Below are 14,892 nucleotides of genomic sequence, written 5' to 3'. Positions count from 1 at the left end.
TCAAAGCATGACATTGATATTTTAAAAGAAACCAAACTAAATTAGCAAATACTAGCCACCATAATTGTCCCTGTCTCCCAAGTTTCTAATATGATTTTGGGTTTTTTTTGGGGGGGGGAGGGGGTATGTGTGTTTGATATCTACATAGTTCCATAAGTTTGATAAGTGAAAATAGGGATATTAATAGGCACTTCTTTAGTTCAATAAGAAAAGCGTCGCTATTGTGAAGGGAAATTAGCAAAGAAACACTATAGAAAAAGAACTGTCTCTCTTAGTGGAGTCTCAAAACATCTTGGAAGATACATTATTACAATAGTTCTCGATCAATCAATAAAACATGATTTCCTGAGCTAAAATTAATGGGTGGATTTGATCATGTTGGTATGTGACATTTGAACGCCTAGGGGCCTAGAGGGGAAGAATAGGAACATATATAGACTATTTTCTAAACATTCCACATTTTTTACCCATGAGAAGGGCTTTCTCTATTGGGGTGGTAATAAGAGCTATCAACTTAGAAATTGTTGACAATGTTTTTGCCAGGAACACAGCCTGCAATTGTGCTCATCTGTAGTGCATGCCCATTTTCAAATAGAGTAGCTTTAATGGCCAACACATCAGTCACCCGTTGATTCAAGCTCGCTGCTAGAGCACGCACTGGAAGCTGAAACAAACTTGTAGCTGCAGTCTGTCAACAAGCAATAGTCATCACATCATTATTGAGGTTGTAGGTAGTGTAATCCACGAATACCTTCACTAACTAATCATTCCAATACAACTCATGGCAATGTGGACAACCTTGAAGGATAGCACAAATAGCATACATCATTCATTCTACTATGTTCTTGCTAACTATGATTCACATATGGTGCTTTCTTGAAAAATGCATTATCCCATTTGAGGCAATGCCCGTTGGTTGACTAAGCGAATACAATCTGAAATGGTGTCCTTAATTAATTAGGGATTATTGCCAAGTGGGCGGTTCCCTAATTGTGACCAGACATTCGGAAATGCGTTCAAAGAAGACTGAAATTTATAAATGTACCAAGGTTCCTGGGTTTTGGCTGTCAAGCGCTGAGAGGAAGTGAGCAGTCTTATCTCCAACGTTAAGCTCATAATGCAGCAGTCCTCTCGGGAAAATGGTAACGTCTCCCTTGTTCATTATGTCAACGTGAGCAACTCCTGCAAACGCATCAATCCAACATTCAATCAGAGTATTGCCTTGATTGATCAGATGCTGAAGCTGGATATAGAAAACACATCAATTCGTGATCGACTCTCATGATAACACTGTTCCTTATTCATTGGGCCAACACAGAGAAAATGAATCAACCCGATTCCTAAACCTTGACCGGTTTACCTGCCGTGTCCACAAAGCCGACCTGAAGGGGCCCTCCTTCCAACAGTGTGAGCATCTCAGAGGCTCTTGGGTGTGTATGTGGGAGATTTATTCCACACGGCTTCATTTGAAATCTCACGTATGTCAATCCTTGGGACCTGTTGTGTTTACACAAATCGTGAGATTATTTTAATGAGAGATGGCAGATTGAGCCTCTGAAACAAAGAAATTAGATCAAACAGTTGGCAGATCCATGCCGATCAGTAAATATACCAAAGAGCAGCTAGCATGCCGGGCTTGCTACCAACTGGACCAAAATATCACAATCGGCATATTACAAAATCTACAGTGAGCATTAATGGTACTGTAAATCCAGATCAACAAGAACAGTGAAAGATGATCGAGCAGATGAATCTCGTCATAATCATGCAAAAAGGAAACTTGATTACCTATCCTAAAACATGTAATTACTAGACGTCAATATCAATTCAAGTCTGGACATGCTGAAGATTGATCAGTGGTAGTAGTAATAATGGTGATATGACAGTGTAGAGATGGATCAGTGGTGCTGTAATAATAGTAGTAAGGTGATGAAGGATCTGAGAAGAAGTTTGTAATGATCATACAATCAAGGGGAAAGCAGTCAAAACTACGACATGATTACTAGGGAAGCACAGGAGTTTTAGTAGCATCAATCACATGTGTGGGGTGTTGAAGTACATACTCCATAGCTGGGTAGAGAGAGATGTTGAGGCCAGCACGGGTTCCTCCGGGGCCATGAGAGACATCCCCATTGTTGATCATGTCCCTCAAGGTGAAGCTTGTAAGGTTTGGGTTTTGGGTGAAGTCAAAGAGAGGGTCTGGGTCTGCAGCATCCACTAGTATCAGCACATGATGATCAAAACTACGACATGATTACTAGGGAAGCACAGGAGTTTTAGTAGCATACAAACAAGGGGAAAGCAGTCAAAACTACGACATGATTACTAGGGAAGCACAGGAGTTTTAGTAGCATCAATCACATGTGTGGGGTGTTGAAGTACATACTCCATAGCTGGGTAGAGAGAGATGTTGAGGCCAGCACGGGTTCCTCCGGGGCCATGAGAGACATCCCCATTGTTGATCATGTCCCTCAAGGTGAAGCTTGTAAGGTTTGGGTTTTGGGTGAAGTCAAAGAGAGGGTCTGGGTCTGCAGCATCCACTAGTATCAGCACATGATGATCAAAACTGTGACCCAACATCATCATCATCAAAACGGCTGCCACCTGAATTTTATGCATCCTCTCTATACAGTGCTGAATTGAAGAATCAAAGCCTGTATAATCAGAATCCTCTTGAATCGATAAGCTGACACTGGATCTGAGTAGCAAGTGTTGCAATTCTGCTTCCTCCCCCAAACTGCGGATCAGGTGAGACAATACAGCTATAATTGCCTCTATCTCTTGCAGTTTATTCGTCTGTGCGGCTCAGAACCCTAATTGGGAATAAGAATCTGATATTGTACACTAACTGGCAGTAACACTGATATTGTACACTAACTGGCAACCAGACTGATATCGTTCATAATTTGCTCATATGATAGCAAGATAGGAAATTGTACTGGAAATGTTAGCAGTCACTAGTTAGCTGGCTGAATTGCAAGGGCTAAAAGGATGAGTTTTGGATCAGATTGATAAGCAGATTAAAAACCGTGGAAGGCTTGGAGCATGAGTAAGGATGAGGTTGGATTCCCCTATTAGTACAACGTCGAGAGTGAGAGACTTAGCGCTCCATTTGTCTGACTAATAGTTTATATAACGAATGTACTGACAGTACGCGAGCCTAAAGGATAATAGTTTGGGGGGGGGGGGGGGGGGCCTGAATGCAGCAATATCGGTATGAGAAGGATGTTGTTAGTCACGATGATGATGCTGACGACGATCGTATCGAGCGATTATGCGGGCATATTTGGAACGCCGGCACAGCGACGAAGCGGTCAAAGCGCTGGTCTTATTCCCCAAGCGCGTGAATCTTGATGTTCTGTCGTTTTGCCCTCGCGCCGCGGCTCAATCGAACCTCCACGTGGAGCCTTTAGAGGCTTCCACCCTCATGAGAGGACTTGCCTTCTTTAAGTGCTCTCAACAACTTGCTTTGGATTTGAGATGATTTGTGAAGCTTAACCCAAGCTTTGAGCTCACGCATCCACAATAGTCAATCCACACCTAAACCACCAGGCCACGACCCCATTCGCCTCACTTAATTACTTTTCATAGTATTCCAAATAAATTGTGAATGCATGGTTTTTCTTAAAATCACTCTCACAAAATTATTAGGCAGCTTGGGTTTCCCTCTCTTTGTAACTTATTTTTAAACCTAGGATGGAGCCATGTCTATCATACCACAAGCATAACTTAAACGATTTATTGATTTCCAAAGGACCATCTCTCATCAATGAAGAGGAGATGCAATTGAAAAAAGAGGATGACATCCCGAGCCAACTTGTCCCAAAACAATATAGAGTAGAACCACATGCTAACTATACATAGAATACTTTCCTCTAGACTAGGGGAAACTAAAGAAGGGGGAGGAGTGATGAAAGCCATTGTCCAACCAAGAACCACACACACTCTGAACTATCATGGCACAATCCCCATCAAAGGAAAGTGGCATGATCTTCCTAGAGGAGAGTTGCTAACTATGTGTTCAATACCTATCTCGATGGAAGGTCTAAAATGTGGACAAATGTGCAACTGATAATAATCTTCTTTTTTCTTTTTTGGGGGGGGGGGGGGGGGGGCACATGGTGTACATGGAACTTACCCTCCCTCCCTTGCAAAAACTTTTCGAAGAGGCACATGGCACCTACAGGACCTCGAACACTAATTGGCATAAAATTTTTCTATCTTAGTATCTTCCCACTAGTTGTCTTTGTTTTTAGTTAGAAGATTCACATGGGCATGACACATTTGGAAATGGACAATGGATGTTGAAAAGGGAAAGCTGGAGTAGGGATGAGTAAACAAGTTTTCCTCTCTAGAAATTACATTAAACATTGCATGGAAGAACAAATGGATTTGTTTCTCATTTAGAAATAGACAATGAAGAAGAAGTTATTGTTTTGGCATGCTTCTAGCCAATTGCATCCAAGCTACCCTATGGTTATCATGGCTCTCTAGTCCATGCCCCTTAATTGTATTTAGATGACCTTAAAATGGTATAAAATAGTATGCTAACATCAAGAACATGAAGGAGTAATCATTGTATGAAATTAGAAAGAGACACTTTGAATATTGTAAAATCTAGAATGAGATAATATGGGCATGTGTTAAGTTTTTATTACTTTAAGGGTGTAGGAATATGTTCTAGTTTTACTTGGACCAACAACCAAGCAATCTTAGAAAAGCTTTGCTAGAAAAAGTCCATGTTTGGTAAATTAGTTTTTAGATAGATTTATAAGCTCTTCATCCAAAGTCTATAAAAACATCCACAAGCCCATCCTTCTATTTCTCCTCACATTATCAGATAAATTTATAAAAGCTAGTCAATTTAGCTTAACTCATGCTTTGAGCTTGAGAATGTTAAATGTAGAATGACATTAATCTAGGGCAGTTTTTTCAAGCATTTGGAAAAGATGAACTCTCTTTTGGGCCATTGAGGTCCCTCTCTCTCCTCCTTAAATGGAGCTTAAATGAAGAAGTGGAGAGAAGAGTAGTAAAGTACTCTCCTCTCTCTAGCTCTACAACCTTGTTTTTCCTTTTTAAAATATCTAGAAGGGATTTGCTCATATTCCTTATATAACCTCATTTATAAAGTCTTAACAAATTTTTATATTTAAGTAGTGGTTACTTGTGAGAGTGTGGTGCTTCTTTTTTATCCCATAAACTTAGTATTCTTCAAGTAATTTATGCTTTACTTCGTAGGTCTTGCAATGCTACATAGAGAGAGGCTTGAAGCACATTAACTTATGGATGGACATATATGCCTAATTCATTATTTTACTAATACTCCAACTCCTTCTCTAGTTTCATAAGCTTTCTTAAATATGTTTGCGATGACAATGCTAATAGATGTCTGGCTATAAGAGGTGTCTCACTGATGAGGCAAATGAGTGATAACTGCAAGAATGAAAACACTGTCAAGAGTTAGCAAGATTATATCAATCAACAATAAACCATGATTTAACACCTACAAAGCTAGGTGTTACATGCTAGTGGATTACCAAGTAAAATAATCAATCGAATAAACAAAATGGAGGATACCGTCCATGACCTCAACATCCATGATTTGAGCATCTAATACAAGAAGATAAACACATTTCAAAGAGATTCAAAAAATTAATGAGAAATTGATATAGAAATGAAACTGAAAGTGAAATCCAATCATTGAGTTGAGTGAGAATAGTGCAAAATGGAGGTGATATATCATCTGGCATGTTTTTCTTCGTTGCTTGAATGGCATCCCTAGGCCATGGACAATGGAATCCTCACCAGCCCCATATATCCAAGCCACCTTGGTCCCACTCAGACACTCCGATAAGTCCATTGGAATCCGATGGCCAAGCTCACCCAAACTCGAATGGTTGAGTCACTTCAGTCCACTCTGACACTCAAACTTGGACAAGTCCACTCGAACACTTCGACTTGAAGTAGTCTACTCCGACACTTGGACTCGGACGATAGAATCAAACACTTGGAAGAGCACCCCTCATGTGAGTTTAAGTCTAACCACTCGGATGACAGAGTCTAGACTAGAATGAGTAAAATTATTACTCAAATGGATTGTCCAGAATACAAATTTTTACCATTTTGACCACTGTAGGACTTGCTAAGCCCACATCTAGCTGCCTAGCAATCCAAGTTGAAACTTAGAGCTGCAGATGAGACCATAGAGTTGATTGTCACTAGAACTTTAACCTGATAGTCCAAGAGTGACTGAAATTACCAACCACTAGTTGCTTACCCTTGGTAGAGATTCAATTTGAATGCCTAGGCTCATTAACCATTAGACCACCTATCAAAACCCATGAGGGACCCAAAATTGACTATTAGAAGTAATCATGATTCATGTAAAAGAGTTGAAACTACACAAAACTAATTGGTAAAAGTGTGGATGTAATTGATTTCATCAAATGTTGCACCCTACATCATAGACACTTAAGTGTTTGTGAAAACTGGAAAGCCTAATTTTACACTGCTCACATCGAGTCAGAACACTCAAGCCTGTTAGTGTGTGTGCACTTGCAAAATGTTTGAAGTAACAAGGAACACTCTAAAGGGGATTAAGCTAAGAAATGAATCCACTAAGAGAAGTGCAACCTCAAAAACTAGATGAGTGATCCAAGAAACTAGAGATAAAAATGTAGGGAAGACAAAACCATCAGACCATTGAGGCAAGGAAGGATAAACCAAGATTACAGACACATCTTTAGCTTGCCTAGTCAACCTCATAGAAATACTAGTGGATCAAGAGAACCAACATGCCAAGTACTAGTTTGAACGAGAATGATCTCCACCTTGACCTTGACCTTGAACTTAACTTAGTAGGATACCCAAGTGACATCTGACGACTTATCACACAATATGACCAACATACAAGGATAACACATCATGGAAGACCTACAACCAATATCATAGCCAATGTTGAGGAGGAGAGGAGGTTAGTAAGAATCACACTACAACACATAGAGATCTATAACAAGGAGCAATGGGCTTAAATGTCATAGCCATCTCACGTAGAAATCGAGCAAGAGAAAACATCGATAGGGTGAGAGTCTTAGAAGTAGATCTTATAATGAGCAAGATACTCATGAAGTGATTGCTAGACAACAACAAGAGCTTGATAGATTCTTTGGTACTAAGACATGACCTGAGGCCGATGCCCTATTCTCCTTAGGTCTCAATACGCTTAGCTTCCTCCTTTTTACACACTCAAGTATAAAATATTGAAGAAAAATGTGATAAAATTAATAAATATGTGACTTTTTATAGACCATGCTATAGGAGCCGTCACCTAGTAGGAGTTCTTGGTCTAGTTGTCTTAGGTAAAGTAGGTGGGCCATACCACCACTTCGGATATGGCTCCTTTGATAGTTCTTTTTATCCACTGAGTCATTGGTTAGTGTCCAGCTCTAGATCTTTGTCAGACTATGCTTGGCCTATCCCTCATAAACTTCATGCCTTGATCTAGTCAAGGGGTAGGGTGGGAGTTATGTTTGTGCTGTGTTGTGTATTTTTCCTTGTAGTAGCTTGATGCTCTTAATGGTTTATGTTTGTGCAAATTAGTTCATGGATCTCATGGGCTAAGTAGCCGTATTCCATGGTCGCCGATGAGAGCTAATTTTACAACCGAGATTCAAGCACAAAAGTAGCCTAAGGCTCGTAAAAGAGGCATTTTTGGTGCAAAATGAAATGATTATGGGTCAAGGAGCTAGAGTTTTCTTGGATGCGGTTTAGACACTAGGAATCCAATGCAATTGTTCATTCATCGATCGGAGTCTATTTGAACCCCCATTTAATGGTTGTAAGGTTTGGCATTATGATGCACCTACTAGATCTAGAAGCCAAAAATCATGTGATGGAGGCCAAGGTGATAGATTTCGATACAAGAAAGTCACCCGTCCAATCGGGGATCACGGTGCTAAGATCGTTTGTCCCTTTGACCAAGTCAAAAGCACTTGTAGTCAAGTGTGAACATGAAAAATTAGAACCAGATAGTTGGGGGGTTATTGCTTAATTATGCTTAAAAGAAAAAAAGTAAATGAGCTCAAAAGACAGAAGGAACCTTTTTCTCCATGCCCCTTTTCTCCATTTTTTTTTTTGAAACTAAAGCAATCATCCTTCTTCTCTTGGACATCAGATCTAACAAATTTTCACTCTCCGTTGCTTCAAACTATACGTAAAATGATGTAGTAAACAAAGAGATATAATTTCAATATTTCTCTGTCCTCATTGTTCCTTGTTCATATGGCTACATATGAGAGAGAGAGAGAGAGAGGGCTAATTTGATAAATCGGTGATGGACAATGGTTATTATGTTGAATCATTAATACTTATGATGATGATTAGAAATGGTTAAAATATGTTTGTTGATATTTTTAATTTTAGAAATTCATTCATTTTTCTTTAAATATATTAAAAATAATAAAATCGCAAAATCCAAAATATGAGATTTAATGAAAATTGGTGTTATTCTTGGATTTTGGGGATTAAATGATATTCATATGGTATGAAAATGAATATATTGATGGATCATATTTCACATAAGTCATAAAAATAAAAAAATTAGAAAAATAAATAATTTATGTTAAAATATATAGAAATTTGATTAAAAATAGTCGAATAAAAAGAATAATAGTATGCTTACATTATAGTTATAAGGAAGGGGGAGAGAGAGAGAGAGAGAGAGAGAGAGAGAGAGAGAGAGAGAGAGAGAGAGAGAGACACACACACACACAGAAAGAGAGATTTCATAACTCTACAACAATTTTGGAAAGAATAGCTCCCCAATATTTTTTAAAAAAATATTGTGTACATTTAGCATCACATTAAATCATCTATGAAAATTGCAGTAAAACCACATCTATTTACACCAAATGAGCCTTATCATGAAAGTTGTAGATGTAATGCAATAGAGCATGTGGAAAAAATTGTGCTTCTTATTGCTAAAATACATGCATATTCCCATGTGAGTCTTTTAGTACCTATTTAAGCACTATTGTAGAAGCACCCATAATTTTTTATCCTAATGTAAAAAATGTGTTGATTAGGTCATGTGTTTATCTAATCCCTTGTAGTATGAGAGGGTTGGCATTAGCACAATAAATTACTCAAAATTATTCAAAGGTGTAAAAGATGGAGTTTGTGATGTTCCAAAGAGAAATAGAGTTATGCCCTTACCTAGACCATTAAGATTAATAGAGGAAAAGAAGATGGTCAACACAAAACTTTTGGAGTTGATAGGAGATCCTCTATGTGCTACTTATATGAAAATGTTAAATATCACAGACACATGATGCTCACAAATGTAAGCTCAAAGAGAGGAATATCAACTTTTTGAATCAATGCAATATGCAAGTTAAAATGGTGAGGCATTAATAGATAATTGTGGAAGAAGATGGTGATAAACTACTATTTATCATGAAAGTAGTTGAAAGTGAGGTTATCAAAGGAGGGGTGAATATTGAGAGGGCTAGTATACCTGAAAAACTAGAGCTTTATATTATGAGAGATAAAGTCCAAGGAAATTTAGTATCAATCAAAGTGTAGGATACGATGCCTTTATTTGCAATTTTTAAAAGTAAACATTTGAAGTGCTACAACTATGCTTCATGCGTGTGACTATCCTAGTGATTATCAATCATTGGAATAGGGTGTGAGGCTCTTAGTTAATAAATTTTGTGAATATGTCATGAAATGGCATCTAGCAACAAATTTGAAGGCTTGAAAATACATTTTTCCCATTTCTAATTATACTAATGCTAGATTTCTATCTTTATAATGCCTAAGAAAGATGAACAAAGGAATAGATGACTAGAAAAAATAGTAGCATGTGTGACAAATTTTAAGAGGTTTTAAGAGGGAAACAATAGTGGGATGTACATATGAACCTATGGAGTATAAGATGATAGAGAGAGAAAAACTCACAAGAGTGTTTTGTGGGTATAATGAAATCATACTCTTATTCTTTATTATTATCACTTATGTATGATTATACACTATATATTTATACAAGGGGGTGCTCATGCCCAACTATTGGCCATTGTTCTTTACACTAACAACCTCCCACTTAGAGGCTAATGTGCCCTTATGGGAGTATAAGAATAAAGTAAAGACATCATCTAATATCCACGAGCAATCTACAATGTGCAAAGTCCTTAGAAGGCAAACTCTTTGTGAGGAGATCTAAAAGGTTATCATTTTTATGGACATTGACAAACCTCCCTAAGAAAGTGATATTTTAGCTCAATTTGCTTTATCTTTGCATAAAAGACAAGGTTCCATACCAACTAATTGGCAATCTTCGTATCACAATGTAGTGTAGGCACATCTCTTTCAATTTGCAAGTCTCCTACTAGATGAGGAAGCCATATAACTTTCTTTCTAGGCCTTAGTAGCTATAGAATACTTAGCCTCAATTATTGAAGACAAAGTAATACATAGTGGTAATTTACAGATCAAAGAGGCTACACCACCTTTGAAAGTAAAAACAATACTTGCAGTAAACTTCCCAAAGTCTATACTTAGTCTACATTCCCTCTTCAAAAGTAGCATGTCTAAGAGGAGATGCATCCTACATTATAAATCATATGTACAAAGCTCTAGTACCATTTAAGTATTTCATGACACTCTTTACTACCTTTGAGTGATTCTTTCCAACCACTCGACTACATAGGCATGTCTACACGTTGTCGAAGGGTTTTCGAAAGCAAAGTCGCGACCACACAGGACCTTGAATAATTTCAAGATAGAAGATCTAGCATGTGAATAAGCAAGACGTGAAAATGATGCCAAATAGTATTTATATTACTGCCATGAAGTTTGCAAAATACAAGATGACTTCAAATTTGATCAGTCCACTGATTTTAGGCCACCCAATTTAATTTTGCAAAAGTTTCATTTATTTCAAAAAGATCAATATCAGAGATTTCTAGTTCAGCAGTTTTCACAGCTGATGGAATAGCAATAGCAAGTCCACCCAACACCTTGTAAGAGTTGTCCACGTATGCGCATCTTGTCATCAGGATGTTGATAATGTGTGAGGAACTGCCATCAGTGAGTTTATAATCAAGAGGCATGAACTGTAATATAGTCTCTTTACTAATATCTTGAACTGTGGTTCATCCTGTGTGGAAACTGTATCTCTCCACCAAGAGCTCTTCAATCTGTTTCACAGTCTTTCCCCTCCATTGCTCCAAGAAAGAGCTAAGGTTCCCACAGAGATTTGAAAACTCTGTTTTTGCTTCTTTCAGCACACTAATGCTACTGGAATATAAATTGTTGTCATACAGATGCATTCGTAAGAAGTTGCTTAATGCAGTAATCTCTGAAAACAGTTTGCACCCAGACGAATTGCCTCTCCCCAGTGAGTATGGAAACGTTTTGTAGATAAAATTTTATGTTCTCCCCGAAGCCTGGAGCTTTGATGGCACAAACCTTCAAGCCTGCACGAAGTTTGTTGACATTTTGAATGATCTGAATGCCAATCTTTTGGTCAAAATTGGCAAAGTTGAGCTTATCCAGCTCCCTTGAGGCATATAACAAAGCAACACCATTACCTGGCACAATACCCTCATCACTAGCAGCTTTTGTTGCATTCTATGCATCTGTCACACAATCTTTTTTTTTTCGCTAACTTCCACCTCACTAGCCCCACCAATCTTCAGAACAGCAACACCACCAGAAAATTTAGAAAAACCTCTCTTAGGCTTTTTCTTCATCATAGATGTCGATGCACTTATCGCTGCCCTCCGACCGATAACTTTTTCCTGCGGAAGCCATGCTGACTCTCGAGCAATTATAACGTTTGTACCACCAAAACGAAATGCGTCTCAACAAAATCTGATAGGACGAGCAAAGCACTGCGGCGCTAATGGCAATTACAAAGGGAGAGACAACATCACTTCTAAGAAGCAGCCATAGTCACGTTGTTTTCTGAATCATGAACACGACATCAGTCCTTTCTGAGTGCATAAGTCGTTACAATATCTGAGGTGTGAAGCATTTATAGCTTTGAGAGCAATTCTCGGACAAGCGCATCCACAATTTCTGGTTCAGAAGTTTTCAGAACCCAGGCACCAACCAAACAGAAAGCAACAAGTATGAGGCCTGCAGACATTATGGTAACAACGGGAATCTTCGAAGCAGACTGTCTGTTAAAACTATTTGAAAGTAAGTTGAATGGATTTTTTTTCAACCTCTCCAGACAAGTTATCTGAGGAGATTGCATTGATGCGCCTTTTTACCCAATTAGCAAACCCAGAAGCAGAAAATTTTCCATATGAATCTGCTGCAATTTTTAGTAGAAATCTGGAATTCCTTGACTTCCTAGAAAGCTTCCCCAGTATTGCCCGTTTCTTGATGCGTGCAGCTCTGTGGCAATCACCAGTAGTGCTTTCCCACGAATAAGACACTATTGAGCCACAACTGACTGCATATGCAATATCGTCATCGTTGTTGTCAACTAGAAAGCACAGAAGCATAATCAAAACCTTCGAGAGGAAGGCCTTCAAGGGATCTCCCCGTCATAATCTCTACTGCCCGTTTCTCCTTTCCCCCCTTTCCTGTTTTTCTTCGACCTTTACACTCACAAAGCGTCATCCTTCCTTTTTTTTTCTCCCTCCAAAAAGCTCACATTTAAAAATAACCATACATTTCAAAATAGCCTTCCCCACAATAACGTGCATCAAATGACAAAAAGGTATATCACCACTTGTTGTAAACATGGGTCTGCCCAAATATGCGGTCATGTTCCATAAAGAACATCTCTCTAGCACCTCCAAGAATCAGAACATAGCTACAACCATCTTTTAATAAATCACAAAGAACCTTTCTTGAAGCAGAAACTAGTCCCAACCAAGTCCATATGTGTCAAAAACCACACTACTTGCCAGACCCTTAACATTTCAACTGTAGAAACCTCCATTGCAAAATCCAAGGTAAATGGTAATTGATCTTCTAGTGCTTATGAAACTAATCCAAACTTCCCAAACATTTCCATTACTATGCTTCCAAACTTCTCTCCACTATACTCGCATGCAGAAAATAAATGTAAACACAATGACTAAGTATGTAAAAAGTAACAAATGTCACACACACAATATTTTGGTGAATTCCACACCTCGAATGTGCAGCAATACGACATCCACCCCCTCTAATCCTGCGCATCCTCCAGATGGGCCAACTACCCATGATCGTTATCATCAAGATCCACAAACAGATCAATCTCTTCATTATGCATTTCCGGTATATCAACAAGATTATCTGTCATATCATTTGTTTCTTCCATTGGAGTTTCTTCTCGTTGCTCTTCTCTTGCAAATTCTTCCAATGCATAATCTTCATCATCTCTTTTCTTGAAAATCTTGATTCTTTTTCCAGCAATAGGCACTCTAAGCACTGTCCCATCCAATTCTGTCAACTCATATGTTGCATTATCAAAGACATGTCTGACTATGTACGGCTATGTATGGCCCAAACCATCTTTTCACTATCTTTCGAAGTGCAGTATGTTGATTTTCAAGGCTGCTATCAAAGACTAATACCCAATCTCCCTCGTCTATTGCTCTAGGCCGCAAGCGATGCCTGCTGTCAAACCTGTCCTTATTTCTTAGTCTAGCAACCTTCAACCTGTCAATAGCTAACTGAATATCCTCTGGTCTTCTCTCCAATTGCCGAATCCGAAGAGATAAGAGCTCCTCTCTTGTCAAATCCTCCTGCCAAGGTAAAACTGACCAAGTCAAAGCACAAGTCTCAGTCGGCATAACCGGTTTCTAACCATACATCAACTCTGCAAAGGCATATATCATGTGGTAACATTGTGAGTCGTACGATCAGCCCACAAAGCAAATGGTAGAAGTCTCGGCCATTCTCCAATCCGTCCTCTGCATGCTTTGGCTAATGCTTTCACTATCGGCGGATGCCCTCTTTCACTCTTCCCATTTCCCTCTGGATTGTATGCTGTAGCTAGAGCCAACTTGATTCCTAGTTGAGAGAAAAACTCCCTAGCTTCATCTGCATCCAATTCACCGCGATCCGCAATGATCTTACCCACACAGCCATACATGTAGAAAATTTCTGCCAATAAGAACTTACACACTGCACTAGTGGTCTTCGTTCTCAAAGATCTGCCCTCAACATGATTGGTAAGATCCTCTCTAGCCAAAAAAATATATCTCATGTGCCATAGACCCATAGGCATAGTAACCAAGTCAACTACCCACTTATAATGAATGCATAGCGGATAGGTCGGATGAAGCTCATCTCGATGACGCACTACCGAATACATCTGGCAGTCTCTGCAAGTCTCAACAAAGTGAGAAACATCTCTATACATGCCTTTCCACCAATATTTCTCCTTGATTTTCTCATAAGTAGCCCACACTCCTCTATGACCAGCCCAAGGACTCTCATGAAACTCCTTCATCACCTGTAACTGTGTCTCTCTATCGCAAACAACCCGCAAAGGTAATCCGCCTCTTTTCTTCGGATGCTTCCAAAGAAATCCGTCCTTGAGAAAATAACCATAGGCTTTCCTTCTGATCTTCTTGAACTCTTCATCTGTCCATTCATCTCTTTTTCTTAGTGTACTAAGGTACTTGCCAATCTGCAACCAATCTCCAACATAGAGTTCTTCTATGAAAGCCACAATATCATAGACATGACAAACATGATCAATCATAGTGGCTGAATTTTCTGCATCATCCTCTTCTGCAAGTAGTTTTTCCTCATCATCATATCTGGCTCTAGACAACATATCTGCCCACTGGATTATCCTTTCCTGCTATGTGTTTAAATTTCGGATTTAATGACTTAATGTATGCAATCCATCTCAACATAGCTATATCCGGAGTATAGCAA

The 14,892-nt window shown here is 38.8% G+C and overlaps 1 protein-coding gene across 1 annotated transcript; it reads right to left on the bottom strand.

Annotated features, from left to right (window-relative positions):
- Positions 1-271: 271 nt before the first annotated feature.
- Positions 272-3,158, bottom strand: LOC148028850 (putative germin-like protein subfamily 2 member 5). The gene is made up of 6 exons (XM_087688626.1): positions 2,605-3,158; positions 2,387-2,528; positions 2,064-2,205; positions 1,361-1,497; positions 1,046-1,182; positions 272-688 (listed from the first exon to the last, which is right to left on the bottom strand). The coding sequence occupies exons 2-6, from the start codon at positions 2,454-2,456 to the stop codon at positions 515-517; spliced, it is 660 nt and encodes a 219-aa protein (XP_087544752.1). The 5' UTR covers positions 2,457-2,528; positions 2,605-3,158; the 3' UTR covers positions 272-514.
- Positions 3,159-14,892: the final 11,734 nt, after the last annotated feature.

This window comes from Lygodium microphyllum, chromosome 11 (genome assembly GCF_053477565.2).
Source record: "Lygodium microphyllum isolate KBCC chromosome 11, Lygodium_microphyllum_v1.1.10, whole genome shotgun sequence".
Lineage (NCBI taxonomy): Eukaryota > Viridiplantae > Streptophyta > Polypodiopsida > Schizaeales > Lygodiaceae > Lygodium > Lygodium microphyllum.
The sequence above is the reverse complement of the archived record's forward strand: the minus strand, read 5'-3'. Positions and strand labels throughout refer to the sequence as shown.